Source organism: Ambystoma mexicanum, chromosome 7q (assembly GCF_040938575.1).
Source record: "Ambystoma mexicanum isolate Mex_15411 chromosome 7q, UKY_AmexF1_1, whole genome shotgun sequence".
NCBI classification, from domain to species: domain Eukaryota; kingdom Metazoa; phylum Chordata; class Amphibia; order Caudata; family Ambystomatidae; genus Ambystoma; species Ambystoma mexicanum.
Genome location: NC_090941.1, coordinates 23,995,684 through 24,014,746, shown reverse-complemented (window position 1 = coordinate 24,014,746; position 19,063 = coordinate 23,995,684). Strand labels below are relative to the sequence as shown.

General features: G+C 45.3%; 1 protein-coding gene across 2 annotated transcripts in view; it reads right to left on the bottom strand.

Moving 5' to 3' along the window:
* ACOT9 (acyl-CoA thioesterase 9) overlaps positions 1-19,063 on the bottom strand; it is an 872,728-nt gene that overhangs the window by 110,392 nt on the left and 743,273 nt on the right. For both annotated transcript variants that reach the window (XM_069639309.1, XM_069639308.1), the window contains one exon: positions 11,097-11,184. In XM_069639309.1, the coding sequence (XP_069495410.1) occupies positions 11,097-11,184 (88 nt within the window). The remainder of the gene's footprint in view (positions 1-11,096; positions 11,185-19,063) is intronic.

Genomic DNA, 19,063 nt, shown 5'->3' with positions numbered 1-19,063 from the left:
TTCAATTGCAAGGCAAGGACCGGCAACGCCCTTTATTCCATCCTGTGCAACCCTGCTATTGGGAATAGGGCTGATTAGTCTGTGCTGATTGTGGTCCCTGACAGTTTGTCAAACAGCGCTGAAGCGTCCAGTAACAACTCTAAATTGTCTTCGGGATTCTGGATGTATAGCAACGTGTCATCATCATACAATGATATCAAGAGTCTGATCCCATCTATCTCTATAGCTGCCTCTATATATTCTGCCCTGAGGTACTGTGCTATTGGTTCCATGGCAAGGATGTAAAGCAATGGGGACAGTGGACAGCCTTGTCTCGTTCCTTTTTCTAATTCCCATGCTTCCGAGATGTACCGGCCCGTTTTCACCCGTGCCGTCAGTCTTGTGTACACTAGTTGCATCCCCACTTAATATATTTCTGCCCAAAACCAAACCTACGCAGGGCTGCGTACAGCCAGTCCCACCGTACCCAGTCCAACGCCTTCACCAAGTCTAAAGTGGCAATGGCACCCGGTGTCTCCCAGGATGCTGTGCTGTCTATCACATGGTGTAACCTCCTCGGATTCCATGTTACCGCCTGGCGCATATCCAGTTTGGTCTGGGTGTATCAGGGTGTGTATCAACCTCTTCAGCTTATTTGCAAGAATAGACGTCAGTATCTTGTTGTCTTGATTAAGCATCGAGAGGGGCCTATATGAGCTACACTCTGTTTGGGGTTTGAGAAGTGGTAGAATGATGGACCCCCGCAGACTGGGGGGGCCGGGGAGGGCGGAAGAATGCCTGCCTCGTAGGAGTCTCTAAACACAGTGAGCAAGTGTGCAGCCAGCTCCAGAGCATACTCCTTATAAAATTCCCTAGGCAGCCCATCCAATCCAGGCGTCGTCCTGGTCAGCAATGCCGTGATCGTGCTTTGTATATCTTCCAAGGCGATAGGCTCCTCATTGCTGTCCCTCGCTTCATGACTCAGCCTGGGGAGTACCATCTCTCCCAACACCTCTAAAAACTGCTGCTGCATTTCTGCTGCTGCATTTCAGAAAATGATTGTTGAAACCATCCTGACTAAAGTGTTTGTTGAAGAAGAAGCAAGAGGTGCTTACAAGTGATTAGCCTGTTGAGAAAATAACATTTACTTTTGATTCATGAATTTATGTTTAGAGGAGAAGACTTGTTATCTCAAGCAGGAGATATTTGGGATGAAAATACTTTTGTTTTCCAAACAGGATGTGAAAATATTAACAATTGTTTTGATTTGTGATTAACCTGTTGGAAGACAGACAATCACTTTGCCAAGTGAAAGGAAACATTGAATGGAAAAGACGGTTTGCATCATTGAGTGGAACCTTATTACTATACAGAACTTTCTTGAAACTGAACTTTGTTCTGAATATTGCTGTATTGATCCAGGGGAAGGGAACCCAACCCAGGATACAAGGATTATTGGTTATACATTTTTTGTTCATCATTGTATGTTTTTTTTGTTTGTGTGATTCATGGAAGCCAACCAAACTTTGTATTATTTTGTTGTATATACAAGTGTGGGGGTCAAACACATTTTTGACACCAGGTAATTTTTCTTTAGCCTTAGTTTGTTAGGCAGGGACATTCTCGTTCGGTTAGAGAAAGATATATGTTTGTCTCACCCCTTTTTATTGGCCTTTTGTGAACAAACTATACCTATGTGTCCGTCTCACGTTTCTGACCCCTAACAGGGACTCACAAAGTAAGAAGAATTTCACTTAAGAAGGAACATCTACCCAACACAGGGAAACACCCACACCCAGGCAAAACACAAGAACTGTATTTCTATTTCAAACTCTCAGTCCCAGAAGAGGACCTTTTTGCACACTAACCTAATGGATACATTGACCAGCCAGAGCAGACTCCAAGCAGAGGAAGTCCTGTAGCTAGAGGTGAAGATTCAAGACAGCAGCCCCTTCAGACCACATAGCAGCCACATACACACACAAAATCCAAATGGTGGCTGTCCTATTAAACCACTTCTATCCCACACTCAGGACGACAAAGTCGCCATGACAATGAGCATACCCAGACAGTACACCTGGCCTATCCAGTCCCCCTCGAAGAAGCTATTCAGTCCAAGCCTTATGTAAAAGCCAGCTCCCAGACAGCAGTGAGAGTTTTGGAGTGCAGAGTTGGGAAATTGTAATATTGGAGAGCTGATGGATAAACAGACCAGGATTGTGGAGTGAGTAGGGGTCCACCAAATGAGTAAGAAGGAAGCACATGCAAGACAGAGCGGAGGACGGTAAAGTGAAAGAAAAAAACAGACCAGTGGAGGAAGGAGAGGAGAAAAGTACTAAAGAGGAGGAAGGAGAAGATCGGAAGGGAGTGTAAGGAAGGCATGGTATCAAACAGCAAGACAGTGATCACAGTTCAATTGGGTTTGAAAAACCCGTATCTAATCCTAGATCTAAAGATGGGAGCAAACTACGACCATCAAATAATAATAATGCAGTCCTAATCAAGTCTGTCAAAATAAAAGGGCCTATACTAATAAACCTTTTGCCAATCCTTACTTCTAATACAAATACTGTGGGAAACAATGCTACGCAAAAGAAAACAAGTGTTCAAGAAATATGTCGGGATATTCAAGCTGTTGGCTTCCCTTCCCACGTTTTTAGCATGGGACAAGGCGGCACACCCGAGTTTAGCACAATCTCTGGCTTCTCTAGCACGAGGATGCAGTTCAAAACTTCACCATCAGTTCCTTCTATGCCAAAGTCTCTTATTTCAGAGGGCCTGATGCAACACGACAAACATCAAAGTCCCTTTCTTCTTAGGATTTCACATGTACACATTCTCGAGAGTCCCCCTCTGCCGGGCTCAGACCCACTTTAACACAAAGCTTTCAATTGATCTCCCTCTGCCAGGCTTGGACCAACTTTATCTACTTTGCCAAGCTTTCTTTACTTCAAAAATCGAAGACTTACGACTGTGTGCAGGATTTTGCTCAACCCGTCGCAGGACTTCGATTCACAATGACCCTCTCTTTTCGATACAACCTCTTTCTCACTTTCACCACTTCTCAGCTGAATACCTTAGAGACCTTTGATTGAGCACCCACATGGTGCCGGACCACTATGTAAAAGGTAGTGTATCTTTCTTTGAAAGTTCAATCGCTCATCAGCAGTTCAACTTTACTTACGTCTTATCACACGCGTTTTAGCAATGTTCGTTCCAGCGCTCGCCATACAATGTTGCTGCTTGCAACCTTGGCTTCAACACAGACCGGTTTTGTATCAGTCTCCCCAACTCACTAGCTGTGTTGATTTCATGGACGCTGCTTTGTTCTTGGAGCCAAGGTCGGTACCACGGCGGCTCGTGATTCTCCCTGCCTTGATTATGGACTCGGGAGGACCCCGGGTATCTCCGACATACTATTCAGGATTCTTCAGCCTGGTTTCCTGGCTTGCGCGTTCTATTCTCAAGGTTTCCAGAAAGTAACAGTGCCTTGTCGAAAAGGTCAAGGGAACTACCCTCCTTGCGATCTCCTTCAGTTTTGCCATCTTTCTTCTCTCGTTCAGCTGCCGTCTTGAAACTGCTGTTTCCTTGTGTGCTTTGTCTCGCTCAGAGTGTGCTCTCGTGCTCTGCCTTTTATTTGTGTGGGGAAGCTTAATAGTGTGGGGAAGCTTAATAGCGTGGGGAAGCGCGCGTGTGTGTGTGTAAGTGCGTGTGTGTGTAAGTAAGCGTGTGTGTGTAAGTAAGCGTGTGTGTAAGTAAGCGCACGTGTGTGTGTGTAAGCGCACGTGTGTGTGTGTAAGCGCGCGTGCGTGTGCGGAAGCGCGCGCGTGTGCGGAAGCGCGCGCGTGTGCGGAAGCTTAATATTGTGTGGAAGCATGTGTGTGTGTGGAAGCATGTGTGTGTGTGGAAGCATGTGTGTGTGTGGAAGCATGTGTGTGTGTGGAAGCGTGTGTGTGTGGAAGCGTGTGTGTGTGGAAGCGTGTGTGTGTGGAAGCATGTGCGTGTGTGGAAGAGTGTGTGTGTGGAAGCGTGTGTGTGTGTGTGTGTGTTTTCCTGACCTCGCCGGACCATTGTATTGGAACAAGTCAGGTATACGGCTCGGGTGTTAGTCTGTTTTCCCTCATAGCAGGCTGTCTGTGTGAAAGTGTGTGGTGTGAAAAGGGGGGGAGGGGTAGAGTTCCTAAATATCCTACCTGGTAGGATGGGGTAAAGGTGTTATAGGGAAGGGGATACAGCATCCGACTCCCCAAAGACCCCTCACCCAGGTGATCCTCCCGCACTCGTCCAGGAACTGGATCCAAAAGAGATAGCTGTGTCATGGTCACCTGGATGACAGATCCCTGGGGACTAGTGGGTGAGATACCTTCTGGTTTCCCACAGGAGGCAGCTTAGAACAAGATGAGATGGTGAGCAGGACAACCTATTCATCAATATACGTGTGCCCCTATCTATATCTCAAAGTGAAAAGTAACTGGGTTGCGACTATCCACATTCTTTTGGATGTCTGATTTGTTCCTACCTTGTCCTAACTCCTTATTTGTGGCAATATATGGACAATTAATATAAAGGGGGCAACTCAAATGACTCTTGCATATGTGACATTAATCAATAGAATAGAAAAAAACTCAATGGAAATTCATAAGATTTTTAATTTTTCATATGATTGGAAAAATAATATTATGGTTAAAAAGAAAGGAAATTAAGACAAACCAAATACATAAATTGTTCTGTGTATAATGTCAAAGGTGAAAGCCAAAAGAAACCAATTCAAGTGAAAATCAATTCTCATTCCCTAACAATCAATATCGTAGTATCTCATCAATTATAGTTCAATGATAAACTTGGTGCATGAAAAGAAAGAGAAAATCAAAAAGGGTTTAAATGTTATTTGTGACTGGGTGATAGATGACAATCTTATTTGATACTTGCATCCCATCAAACATAGATTTAATGCTTAGAAATGGCATGGACTCAATATTTGAACAATACATGTACCCATCCCAAAATGTAAAGTCCTTGGTAGAAGTTACAGGATTTGCAAAGTTGTCCTACTAATCCTGTAGCTGTGGGAGTCCTGTGTCTGGGTCTTTGTAGTAAAAGATATCTTTGCCTACCTATCCACAGAAATGGCATTGGTTAAGGGGAAGGCGGAGAGGAAAATGCTGGACCACAGTCAAAAGACTGCTAAAGGAGAAAAGGGGGACGCTACAGCCAAAGATAGAAAGGAGGGAGGAAAACACCCGTAGCTCTGGTCAAGGGGAAGTTTGAGATTCAAAGGCAGAGACTCTGACCAGGAAAAGATAGAGTACGAAAGATTATGGGTCTGCCGGAGAAAAGGACACTAACCAAATTAGGGGCTTGGGAAATAACCCATAAAGGAGACAAGAACTTTTTTTGAGAATATTTTACAGTGTGGGGAACACTTTGAAAGCCAAGGGAAGCCAATTGCCTTTCCTGATCACTGCAAACCAAAACTCTGTGTGCTGTTTTATGTTGTAAGGCTTTTGTACTTCATCAAATCACCACTGTAAAGGTCTCAGATGACCAAAGCTTGTCTAGAAGTTTGCATGTATTGTTTGTAAATTGGATTTAGCATTTGTAAAGCCCTCTAAACCCGAGGGCATCAAGGCGCTGGTTGTAGGACAAACGAAATAAGGTTCGTAGTCACAGATAGGTAATATCAATGTCAGCCCAGGGAGGGGCCCTGGATAGATTCAGGATTATAACACAGAGATGAGGTCATTAGCCACAGGTAGGTAAAGTCAAAAACAGCCCAGGGAAGGGCCCTGGGAGAAGAGATTGCAGAACAAGAAAAGGGCACAGAACCGCACAGACATAAGGCCAATCGACTACAGGGCCTCGACTAAGGAAGGAGGCAGTCGAGTCGCCAGGTGGCAACAGAAGGAGGGAGATGATGACGATAGGCTGAGAGGTAGGAAAATATGGTATGGCACAAACAGTAGGAGGTACAACACCAGAGAGTGCAGTTTGGTACAGCCCTGGCAGTGCACAATCGAGGGTGCATGAAAAGATGCCAAAAGAGATGGAATGCAAGGTACGTTCACAAAAGTTAAAAACTGAATTTAAAATGAAATTCAGGGGCAAATTATGGGAACAACATGGAACATGGAGACTACCATGTGGAAGGTCGGGAGAGGGGCTGGGAGGGGATCCCTGGAGGCCTTGAGGGTGCCAATTGAGAAGAACATGTCGGATTCTAACAGAGAACGTCCTGGCTGAGGCCAAAGAAGATAAAACATGATAGGAACCAATGGGTGAAAGCCCTGATGAATGCTAACAGTGAATGCAATAGCTGGTGCCAATGCTGGATACAGAGGCCTAATGGGTACCAACAGGACGGATCGTGGTGGGTGCCAATTCCCTGGCTGTTACCAATGATAGATTGATTGCTGTCAATTTGGTAGGCATTGAAGGGTGTCATTTGGGGGAGGGAAGTCTGCTGGGTACCAATAGGAGAGATCATGGAGAGATCATGGTTGGGGTGGATGGTGCATGCCAATGGGGGAAGACCCCAATGAATGGTATCATTGAATACCCTGGTTGGTATCAACTGGGAGGCTGGGGCGTTTCTGGGAGGTCCTGTCAGAGGCCCCGTCTGATGCAGAAGAACATTAAAGAGCAGATGCAGAATGATCCTGCAAAGTTCAATCCAGGAGCACAGGACGTTCCTACATAGTCAGTTCAGGGGCGGTGAGAGCATGTGAAAAGGATCAAAGTACAGCGGCCCTGTCCATGCTGTCCCGAAAGGGGTATCCAAACCTTAATCTGCAGAGAAAAAAAGTAGTATGAAGAGGATCTGAAAGAGGGGGCAAGATCTTCTGAGATAGGGTAAGCAAAATGTAGAAGGGAAAATTAAAGTTTTAGAACAATTTGGGTGCATGTAGAGCCATTAAGGTGGACCATTGATTAGGATTACAGAAAGGAGGCTTTTTTCTAACATTTGCACAATCAGAGACTGTCCATGTGAGACAGCGTTATATAGGTAGCCACTAGCATACAGTGTTAGGCTGCATGACTGGATTGAAATGTGCTCCAGCCACCCTGTTAAATCGAGGTGGCTTTTTGCCACAGGATGACTTTACAATTTTTCCCACAACGCAAACTCGACAATAGCAATTCAGCCACTGCCACGCCTAGATACCTGTGTGGCCCAGTCAAGAACAGACAGTGGAAGGGGAATGTGATGTGGAGAAAAAGTTGATGTGGGCCTGTTGAGAAATTACATGGTTCCTTAAACTTATCAGCTCTCCTGGTCAATGTGTCATTGTTCCTGCCGTGAGAACTTTGCTCATGCTGCTGCAGCAAGATGAACATCATACCCTGATGACATGTTACACAGCTGCTCCCAAGTGCTTACGGAAGGTGAAGTAGGTGGCTGCTAGCTTCAGGATGTATGGCCTCAGGAGTTTAAAATAGGTACTATTGCTCTAGCATGAAGAGCCTTTTAAGCATCTTCTAAAAATGAAGTAAAAATACAATAAATACAGATATTATTCAGACAAGACAGACAGTGGTGCAAACAAAGCAGAAAAACGAAAACGTGTGTTAGGTCATGTTTGCTTGATCTTCTTGGAGTAGGGAAGAAGCAGGACGCAGAGGGTGCACAGACGCTTAAGCTGATATCTGGAAAGCTGAAATTAGTACAACATTTGGCAGGTAGCAGAAGCTGCAGGGTTAGAGCCTTTTAATGTCAGACCATGGGATGGAGGCTTCTCCACACACCATCAGGAGATGGCGGAGCACCCACTGTTTAATGTTGGATTGTCTTTGCGTCTGAGATGGCAGTGATTAATGACCTAGAAACAGCACATTTTCTTGCCTTCCTGCAGTCTAGTACAGTATGGACTGCATTCCGGAGAGCCATGACTGGTGGCCTGGGAGAGGGACATTTTCATGGCCTCTATTGAGCCCCTGTAATAGAGAGATCCACGGTAGTGGTGGAGCCTAGGCAATGGAGCTTGGCAAACAGGCTGCTATGCAAGGAATACAAGGTAAAGATTGAATTTACCACCTCCCCGGTAAAGTTGAGGGGCAGCTCGCGGAAGAGCAATGCCCTGGGTGGGGATGCCTGTCTTGAGGAGATTGCGCTTTCATAGCTTTTTGGAGAAGTTGAATGTTAGTCATGCTAGGACTTCGTACAGGCCCTTTTTATTTGATCAATGCTTCTTGGGCCTTACCTCTTGGTGTGCACACCTGATGGGTAGTATGGGGGCTGTTACACTTGAATTGGGCTCCTGATTTCAGCAGGCCCTTCACAGCTTCTTCCACTCAGCCATTGGGCACCTTTCTCCCCCACTGCCACTTATCCATAGGTGGCCTCCATCACTGCCCTCTTTTCTGTTAAGGGCTGGATTTCTTTGACTGGTTAATTTTCATCCTGCTGTCTGGCTGATTCTGTGAGCTAACGTTGGTGATCTTGGCTGTTTAAACCTGGGTTTTCTGCACGGACTACCAGTCAACGTCTGATATTTCAGGCTCATCTACTATTGAGTGGACTCATGCTTCATTGAATTTGGTTTCTTTTCTAGTCTTTTTACCTTGGCTCCATAAATATTCAGTGCATGCAGGACCCATTATGCTTTTTCTCGTTTACTTTGTCATATTGCATTTTCTGTCCCTGGAATCTCCTGTGGGTGATCTTTGACCAGTATGCATTATACAGTAATGAAAATGGACAAATGTGACATGGGCACAGCACCCAAATGCCACATATTAAAGCACTCAAAACTACCTCAGAGACCACAATCCGAACGTACATGAGCACAGTGCACTGTATGCAACTATGGAACATATTACCCATCTTTGATATTCTCTTTACAGCACCATCTGTCTTTGCACATTTATCACCACGAGGGCCGAAGCACAGCTCTGCCCATCACCCATACGTGCCGCTAAACCAGACAAGACGTCAGGACCAATATATATGGAGCTACCAAGCACAATCACCTGTGCTCCGCCCTTTCTCCCAAGCACTCAGCTGCTGAGGAAACGCAGAACAGATGACGTTTTTGAGCCACTTGCCAAAAGGGTCAGGTTTGGATGGTGATTAGGAATCCGAGATGAAGGACTAATTCATCAGAAAAGAAATTACAGAAAGACAAGTAATTGTTTCTTATAATGGGTTCCTTCTTCCCACAGAGATCCTAATTTTGATAGATTCCCATATCAGTGCATACATCTGGAAGGGAGGACAGAAACCACCACCAACACGAGATAAATCTGGAAGACCGCGTCACTGCACGCAGGAGAGTGCTGACATTGTTAGTTTTAATGCATTCAATAAATCGTACATTTTACACCTGTGGCATTTACTTATTGTTTGCTTTTCACATATTCCCAGTTTTTTAATGTGTTTTTATATATTCCCATTTTTTTATGCCAGGAAATAAGCAGCGTAAATTAGTCACATAGAATGTGTACAGTGTTAGTGGTTTATTATTCTTAATTTGGCTTTATTCCCTCCTGTTTCTACAGTAACTATTCAATGCATGGGGCGTACATTAGTATGTACTACATACAACAAGAAAATATCTGCAGTATACTTCTCAAACCTATACCACCCATTTCAAAAGTATTGTTCAGCACAGGCTCAACCCGCATTCCCTTGTTCACCAGCCCTTCCTCACAGCAACACAATGCAATGTCAATCATTCCACACATACTTCCACTCATGCACCCTACTGTACATTTGAATTCTCTCTCCCATCTGCATCAAACTGCTCTTAAAGCAAAGGGATGCATTCACAACTGAAATACTTTAATCCGCCCTCTTCACTAATTTAAAGACATTGGAAATCATTGGCAACTGCAATCAACTCACTAATGGACGTTGGGAGGCTGTTTTCAACTTACATCTGTGATCATAGATGGTGTTGGATTTCTATAATCATAATTGTTCTTTATAACGCACTTAATACCAGAGATTGGTTTCTAAGCGCGGGATTGGGATCTGCACCTGTGTTGCGCTGCGTTGTCTTTCTTCCAAGACAAACACGTTGCTCCTGAGCTAACCCCCCTTCACCTGAAAAATGATTCTAGTTGAAGGCTGGCCAAGACTGACGCATTACAGGTTGATCAATTACAGACTACAGCACAGAGCTTTTTCTGAGAAGCTGCTCACATGCAATATAACATTAAAAGTGGATAACCACAAACCAAGAGGAATACATTGGCCATCCATTGGGAGATTTAACACTTCGAGGAAAATGCCACTGCTCAATGTTATCAAGCAGGGAACATTTAGTGATAGTACATCTCTGACAGTCTTTTAAAAAATAGGACAATACTGTTACACTTTAACTCAGACCTAACTGGTAGGGACCTTGTTTTGAATGGAATTGTTTCATTGACTGTATAGGACTACCACTATACACGTTATGAACAGAGAAAGCAAGTAATATAAACGCACATAAGCAGGGACAATACAGTGTGGTCATGATCGTTGGAACAGGAAAGGAAGCAAAGATAAAGTTGGCACTGGGAAGCAGTAAAATTCATTCTATCTAGAAGCAGCATTGCCCATAACGTGCTGTGGGAAAGATATGAAGGAATATAGCATATGACTAGACGGAGACAGGATGTTTCAGACCGATAAGCAAGGATGCAGAGGTGAGGCATAGGACTGTAGACAATTCTCACTCTGATTAGGGGTCTGAAAGCAAGGTCATAGGTAATTAAATATTGTCAGTAAGTGCACCTGAAACGCGTGCCTGCAACATTTGCTTGGGGTTTCTCTTTTTGAAGAGGGATACTCTTGCATTTCCCTGCAATGCAATACATAATCTGACTGTGACCTGGTATTCCCTGAAAGTGTATTAAGGAATTGGTTTGCTTCCACAGGACAAAGGGCAGAAACTTACAATTTGGCAAATAAACAAACAGGGCAGTGAGCTATTGGTGCTGAGCGACACCTAGGCTACTGTGGAATTGTGCATCCCTCGGATATGGAGAGAGGTGGATGGCTACTAGGCCTTTTGGAAATTAAAATAACATCCCTTGAACCTCATCTGGGAGCTGGTGTGTTCTTGAGGGCATCTCTGAAAACATACAGAATGAAAGTAACAAGTGTAATGTTGGTGAATTCATTGACCTCTTACCTGGGATGAGAGGAATAGTAGCGATCCAATCTCGACAGGCCTCTGAAACATGATATCATCAACAGCCACCACAAAAGGTCTGGATCCTCTAAAATGAAAATATTGTTTCCATGATCAAATCTATTTAAGAGGCTTGCAAAGCGTGAATGACACTGATAAAACAGCGAACAAACATGATAAAATAAAGACAGAGCAATAGTCACATGGTTACAGTAGATGCATCAGTGGCGAGATAACACTTGGTTACAAATAATTAGCTTTACTCGCACTAGCATTGCTCACAACACTGATATTTCATTTTCTGTTCACAAACGAATTACTTACCTATTGGAGGCAGTCTTCTTCCCACTACACTGTATTCAATTCCAATAAAAATTACTGGGGGTAGTTATTAAATTAAAATAAACGTTCAGCACAAAATGTCAACATTTTTTAAAACCTTTACAAAAATAGATACAGCTAGTTTTCAGTTCTGTTTGTTTGAAATATCCTCTTTTACATATGTGGTATAAAAACAGTTGTGTCAAAACATATTTTGTACCATCCCCTGTGGAGGGCAGATTAGCCACTAACTTTAAAGTGGGGGCAGAGCACCCAGCCAAAAAAAAGCCTAAACCTGGTTATCAATGACAGGCTGAACTCAAGGACACAAATGAAGGCCGACACAAAGAAACAATTAGTCCACACAGTTATCCATAGAAAAAACACCACATGGATATTCTAAAAAACGTACACATGTATAATCTAAACCACAAATAAACCTCTATTATTTGCACTAGTAAATACTACACACAGTAAAATAACCCTTTTATTTAAAACAAAAACTGTCAATGTCTATTAAGACACACCACAATCTTAAAACGTAGGTCCCCTAAACTAAGAACAGGCACCCAACATATAGAGCCAGGGTAGAGTAGAACAATTACAATACCTAGCGCCTGTACAAAAATGTACAATGCCATAATATACACATGCCGGCCTCCTCTATTATACAGTAGGTCAACTATCTGGTGATAGGCACTTGACACAGAGGCAAATGGTGGCAAGAAGAGGGAGCCACACATTAAAGCATAGTTAAAATAGTGATACAGGGATTCCAAGATGGCCGCCGAGAAGTGAGGGTGCACTCCTGACAGCTCTCGGCCGGACTGCAGAAAGGTGGACTATATAGCTGGCAAAGAAATACTAAACGCTCAGGGTGTGAAGGAGAACAAAATCAGTAGTAGAGGTAAGTGCACACAGAGCGGGCTGAGGAGCGGTGAAGCTTGAAACGAGGGAACCGTGTGTTGAAAGGACCCGCGTGAGACTGGCCAAGAATTGCGTGGCACTGTAGCTGGCTGGCGTGCATTCCAGAGGAGGAGGGTAGAATGGAGGAAGCCAGCCCGAAGAGCGGACGGTTGCAGGAGGCGGACGGAAGAAATAGATGGGTCCCGTGACCGCAGAGCAGAGAGGTAGCTGCCCGAAGACAAGATATGGAGAAGTGAGGTAGAGGAGGAGCCCCACTGCAGCGATACCTAGAAGAGAGGCCTGGAAGGTGTGGTGGACCCCCGGGGGAAGGGTGGATGTTGGGGGAGCCACCAGGTCTCTGAACCTGTCCGGGTGGCGCCCCCCCCCCCCCCATCAAGATGCGCAGTGTCGGAGGGAGCATCGGGTAAGCCGCTTTCATATCACGCGGCATAGATCAAGGCAGGTGGAGCCAGAGGAGTACGGGACAGGCCGCATCCACAACACGCGGCGTTGCAGCTAAATAAGCCCCCGGGCAGAGGTAAGCAGGCAGAGCCCCAGACACGAATATAAAAGCTATGATAAGAATCCATCCCGCATTGCTCCCATTTATAGATATACAACGAGGACACAGAAGGGATACATAAACACGCACGTACAGATCAGCAGAACCCTGGTGGAGGATTAACACCATCCGCTGGCCTGGGGGGAAATATAGGAGAAAGGAACCCAAGCGCAGTCCCGCTCTTAAGCAGTGGAGGGAGAGGAGAGCACCATAAGGCAAACTGAAGCAATAGGCCTAACAAAATGAAAAGTAAGGGGAATGAACAGGAATCAGACAAAGGCCTGGCAGACCCCCGTGAGGGAACCAACTGATTGCAGTCTGGGTGCAACAGAAATATATGAGGCCATGCCAAGACGGGAAACGGAGCGCTGAATCAGGGAGAGAGGTGGGGAATAACTAAAAGTAACAGCAAAGGAAGCGCCGGGTGTGCCAGAAGGGAACAGATAAAGAGGAACGCTTCCACTTGCAGATGCCAGGCCCAAAGGGTAAACAGAGCCACGGCCAGCAGCCTTCCAAGAAAAGTCACAAGAAAAGTCAACTGGAGATATACTGGGAAAAGGAGCCAGCAGAGACTTGTCAAGAATACCCTTGCCAGGCAGATTGGGCAGCGGAAGAGACACAGGGGCCAGAAACAATGGCCTTAAACAAAGAAGACCTACAAAAGTGCCTGCTCGGAATGGAGGAGAGAATCCCGGCTTCCTTTTAGCAACAGATTGGGAGCTTGAAGGAGGAATTGCAAGGCTCACTCAAAGAAATTGGAGACAATATTAACTCTTTGGGGAATAGGGTGGATGTGGCAGAACAAGGGCTGTCTGAAATAGAAAAGGAGGTGCGCCAGAACTCGGAGCTCCTTGAACAGATTGCCTCAGCCACAGAAAACGTCGAAATACAAACTGAGGATCTGGAAAACCGATCGAGACGTTCCAATATGAGGATCAAAGGATTGGCGGAGGCGACCCCAGACGCGGAATTGAAATCTACCATCCAACAATGCTTTGCCACCCTGCTGACGAATAGCATCCTGGAGGAGAATTGGATAGACCGGATGCACAGAGTGGGCACGAAGAGGAGTGGAGAAGGGAATAGGCCCAGAGACGTTCTGGCGGCCCTAGCTTCCTACGAGGAGAAGGAGGCAATACTAAGGGCGGCAAGAGGACAAGAGTCAATTACAATAAATATCGCAGAGGTACGCCTATTCCAAGACCTGGCGATGTCTACTCTGCAAAAGAGGAGAGCAATGGGCCCGGTCACAAGGAAACTGCAAAAAAGTCCTGTATAAATGGGCATTCCCCTTCGGATTACTTTTTCCTTGGGAAGGGAGACCGCAGCGAGTGACATCTTGTGATGAAGGAATGGCAGTGCTCGGGCTGGAAGCAGAAGTCGTGGTTCCAGAGGAAAGATTCAGTGATACACGGGGGTCGGAGTCCTAAGCCCTGGGACTGGACAATGGCACAGGGGCAAAGGGGAGAGAAATTGAAAGGCTCAAGACCCAGGAAATGAAGCAGAGATCCTCCTACACTATCAGGGGCTTGTGAGTGGACTAATGGACAGATAGGGCCGAAACCCTGGGGGTAACGGAAAGGGCGTAAGGCAGTGCACACTGAGCTGATTCTTTAAAAATGGGGGCCCGGATGGGAGGAGGAGGAGGCACCATTTGGAATCCAAAAGGGTAGGTTAACCTTGGGGTCCGGGTGAAACATGGGTCGGTGCCTACGATTGTGGTATCTTCGGATACCAGTTCAGACCTGGAAGGGAGAGGGGGGGGGTGGGGGTAGAGGAGCCGCATTCTTGAAGGCACATTAACGAAACAGGAAGTTCACACTAGGAACGCAAGGTCCAAGGGAGAAGACTAATGGCAAGGTCATTGCTTATTTACTCCCATAATGTACAGGGCCTGAACACCCCAGTAAAATGGAAGGTTTTAACACAGATAAAGAGATATAATGCAAACATTTTCCTTCCACAGGAAACATTAGAAAAGAGGACAGACGTAAGATAAAGATACCGAACTACACGCAATTGTACCAAGCAAATGCCTGCAACAAGGCAGCAGGGGTAATGGTGGGATTTAAGAATACACTGGGCGCACAAATAACTAACACTCTAGTAGACCGGAATGGGAGATACATTTTTGTGCAGGCGCAGATAGGAGAAGAGTTATTACCATTACCACCATATATGCTCCTAACATAGGACAAGACCCTTTTCTGAATCAGGTTATGGGGATACTGGAGCAGTTTGTCGTAGGGGAAATCTTAAATCGCAGGAGACTTCTATATGACATGGGACCCAGAGGTTGACAGGAGCGGACATGGGGTATGCATCCAGCGGTGGCGCTGCGGGATAGAATGGAAGGCCTGGCATTAAAAGACTTAGAGGGCGAAAAAGGGACAGGAGACGGGGTACACATGCTTCTCACATGTGCACCGTACATATTCTAGAATAGACTTAGGACCCCCGGAATATGCGGCATGTTAAAAGACATAGGCTCAATCTCCATACCGGATCATGCGCCAATGAGGATACAACTAGGGGAAATAAAGCCACATTTATTTATTCACATTTGTTGAGCGCACAGCAGCCCGTGGGCATTGTGGCGCTTTTTACATTGGTGCTCATAGCTTAGTTACATAGATACATACAGCAGCCCTAGGGCATCGTGGCGGTTGTTAGAGTGGGTGAGGATAGCTTTGTTATATACAAAATACATACAAGTATACTAGGAGTGGATAGTATGCGTCTTAGAGGGGTGTACCAAAGGTGGGTGTGTGAGTGGACAGTTAATTGAAGAGAGCCGTTTTGAGATTTTTGCGAAAGGCATGGAGAGATGTTTCAGCTCTAAGGGCAGTAGGGAGCGTGTTCCATAGCTTGGGGGCGAGATAGGGAAATCCAATTCCTCCTGCCTTGGCCCTATTGATGCGTGGTACGGTGAGTTTGTTAGTGTAGCATTGTCTAGTAGGCCTTGTAGATTGTGCTCTGGATACTATGTAATAGATATGCGGGTGCGGAGTGGTTGATGCATATGTGTGTGGTTGTGAGAATTTTCAAAGTGATGCAGTCTTTGACTGGGAGCCAACGAGCGGTCTTTCTTGCTTGCGTGATGTGGTCTCTTTTAGGTATACTAAGAGCATCTCTGATCGAGTTATTTTGGGTGGTTTTGAGTCTTGCTAGGTTTTTTTCTGAGGTGCCGGCTAGGAGTACATTGCAGTAGTCCAATTTGGCTCCTATAGTGGCTCTGGCAATGGAGAGGCAGTTGTCCTTTGTTAGAAACGGTTTTATAGCATTGATAAGTTTCATGCTCAGGGCAGAGGCCGAGACAATGGTGCTAACTTGTTTATCCATGGATAGCGTAGCATCAATGTGTACTCTGAGAGTTTTAATAGAGGATAATACTGGGATGACATAGTTGTCGATACGGAAGTTAAGGTATGACGAGTCAAGATTGGCTAGTGTGGACTTTTGCCCAAGAATGAGGATTTCAGTCTTGTCCCCATTGAGGTAGAGACCGTTAGTGGCCATCCATGCTTGTATGGTGGTGTAGATTTGCAGCGTCTTGGTGATAGATCCCAGTAAGGGGAAGGAGCACTTGGGTGTCATCAGCATAGTTTGTATATATGATCCCAAGTGCATCCAGTTTATCAAAGAGTGGCTTGGTAAAAAGATTATAAAGAGTGGGGGCAGTACAGGATCCTTGGGGTACACCACAGTGAATGATAGTGGGCTCTGCATTAGCCATGTTGGAGAACACTTTCACAGCTGTGCCTTCAAGGAAGGAGGTGACCCAGGTCGCTGCGTGATTGGAGAAGTGCGCAGCATGCGTGACGTGATTGGTGAGGGTATTGTGATCAACCAAATCAAACGCTGCTGAGAGGTCTAGGAGGAGGAAGGGGGCATGCTTGCCCTTGTCGTGGATATTGGCGATTTGTTTTTTTAGATCTAATAGAGCCGTTTCAGTTCCGTGCCCTTTGCGGAAACCCAATTGTCTCTTTCCTAGGATTGAGTTGGTTTCGAGGTATTGTTGGATTTCTCTATGGGCGGCTTTGTCTAGTATTTTAAGAAGAAATGGGACGGTTGTTATGGGTCTGTAGTTATTAGGTTGGGCTTTTTTTTTTAGAAGCCGGCGCACCCATGCATCTTTCAGGCTGTCAGGGACTATGACTGATTTGAATGAGGCGTTGATGAAGGCTGTAAGGAGGGGAGCGAGTTGCACAGCACATTCCTTGATGATTTTGGGTGGGCACACATCGCCTTTACATTGTGAAGGTTTGAGATGTTTAAGGATGTCAATAACATCAACTTTTGTTATTTACTTAAATGCAAATTTTGGAAAGTTGATATTTTTGGAGTTGGGAAGGGTCTGCGTTGGGTGGTTCTGCTTAGGCAGGGCTTTGTAATGGTCTGAGATTTTGTTTTGGAGGAGTTCCATTTTGTTTAGCATAGCAGTTTGTATGCTGGTGCACCATGCGTCATCTTGAACGATCTCGTCCGTGCAGGTGGGGGGTACTGTTAGTTCTTTGAAGATAGTAAAGAGTTCTATAGTTTGGGAGTTAGCAGCAGAGATACAATGATTGTAGGCTTCAGATTTAGCATTGAATATGGCGTCTTTGTACTTTTTAGCAATAGTATGGAAGTTAACTTTGGTGATGTCACAGGGGTTGATCTGCTATGTTTTAAGCGCTTGGCATTTGCTTTTTCGCAGATTCTGGAGCTCCAGTGTGAACTATGAGTTAGAATGGAATTTTTTTTTCTCTTTTCTGCTTTCTAGTGGGGCAACAGAGTTGATTGCACTGATAAGAGTGTCTTTGAATATCTCTGCTCGGACGTTGGGGTCCGGTGGGCGATGGTGGTGCTAGGCAAGGAAGGTTTAAATAAGTACTGAGGTTATCTGCAGTGAGTTTTTTTGCACTTCTAGCTAATGTAGAAGGTGCTGCAATAGTAGATTTGGCGCATGGTATTAGTGGGATAGTGAATTGTAGACGGTTGTGGTCTGTCCATGGGAGGCTAGTATTAGAGATGATGGCTGTGTCACAGTTATGGTCTATCACCCAGTCTAGGATGCAGCCTTTAACGCGAGTGGGAGAAGTGATTTTCTGTGAGAAACCCATATCAAGGTGGTCCTTAGTGAGAGAATTGGCAGTTTTGTCATTTGGGTCGTTGAAACCTAAGTTGATGTCGTCTAGGAGTAGTGTTTTGGTAGATTTTTTAATATTGTTCCCTAGAAGGTGGGTGACTTGTCCTTGGAAGTCAGTAGGGGGTGCTGGTGGACGGTAAATGACGGATATTTATAGTATTTTTGGGAGAGAGTGCTAACTTGGCTGATAGGTTGTCTATGTTCCCCCTCCTGTTTTGGAAGGCCTGTCCTTTGAGGATTGAGTATCCTTTAGGTAGAGTTAACGTGATGGCAGGGCCGGAAGCATTGTGAAGCCATGTTTCCCTGATGGCTAGTATGTCTAGGTCTTGTTTGATCATTTGTCATTAACTTCTAATGCGTGAGCATTAAGAGAGCGTACACTGAGTAGGGCGCATTCATAGTGCAGCGGCTGGTAGTTTTTTTTTTGTTGGAGGTGGGGTGCCTGTGTTAGATAGGAAGGAGTGTTGTGTGGTAGTGTTGTGGATGGGCCTTACGTGGGCTATCTTAGTATTACTGGTGATGCTGGAAAGCAAGTGGCGACAGGCTTTTACTTGTGATCCCAGTCGGGTGTTTCTGAGTGCTACCTGGATGGGAATGGCAGTGATATGCATGGGGTGAGTGCGTGTCCTGAGTCTGCGTTGTCTGGACTGAAAGTTGGGTGCGTGCGTGACTGCATACGAGGTAGGCTGGGAGGGACTCAGCAAGATGTACACAATCCCTTATGGTCGTGGAGGTTTCCAGGGAACCTCCTGAGTGATCCCGTGATACGGGAGACTGAGGGGCAAAATAATAGAATATTTTGAATTGAACTCTACAAATGGTGTCCCGCTGAGGAGTGTTTGGGACGTCTTTAAAGGTGGTACTGAGAGGGGAGCTCATTTCATAAAAACCCAAAGGGGTAAAGAAAGATAGGATAAAGATCTAGAGGAAGCGTTGACACATGCACAAAATCTTCTAGAGGGCCGGAAGACTAAACAGAACTATAAGAAAAGTTAAGGAAGCACAGAGGCAACTGCGATTATTGAACACTGCAAAGGCGAGACCGGC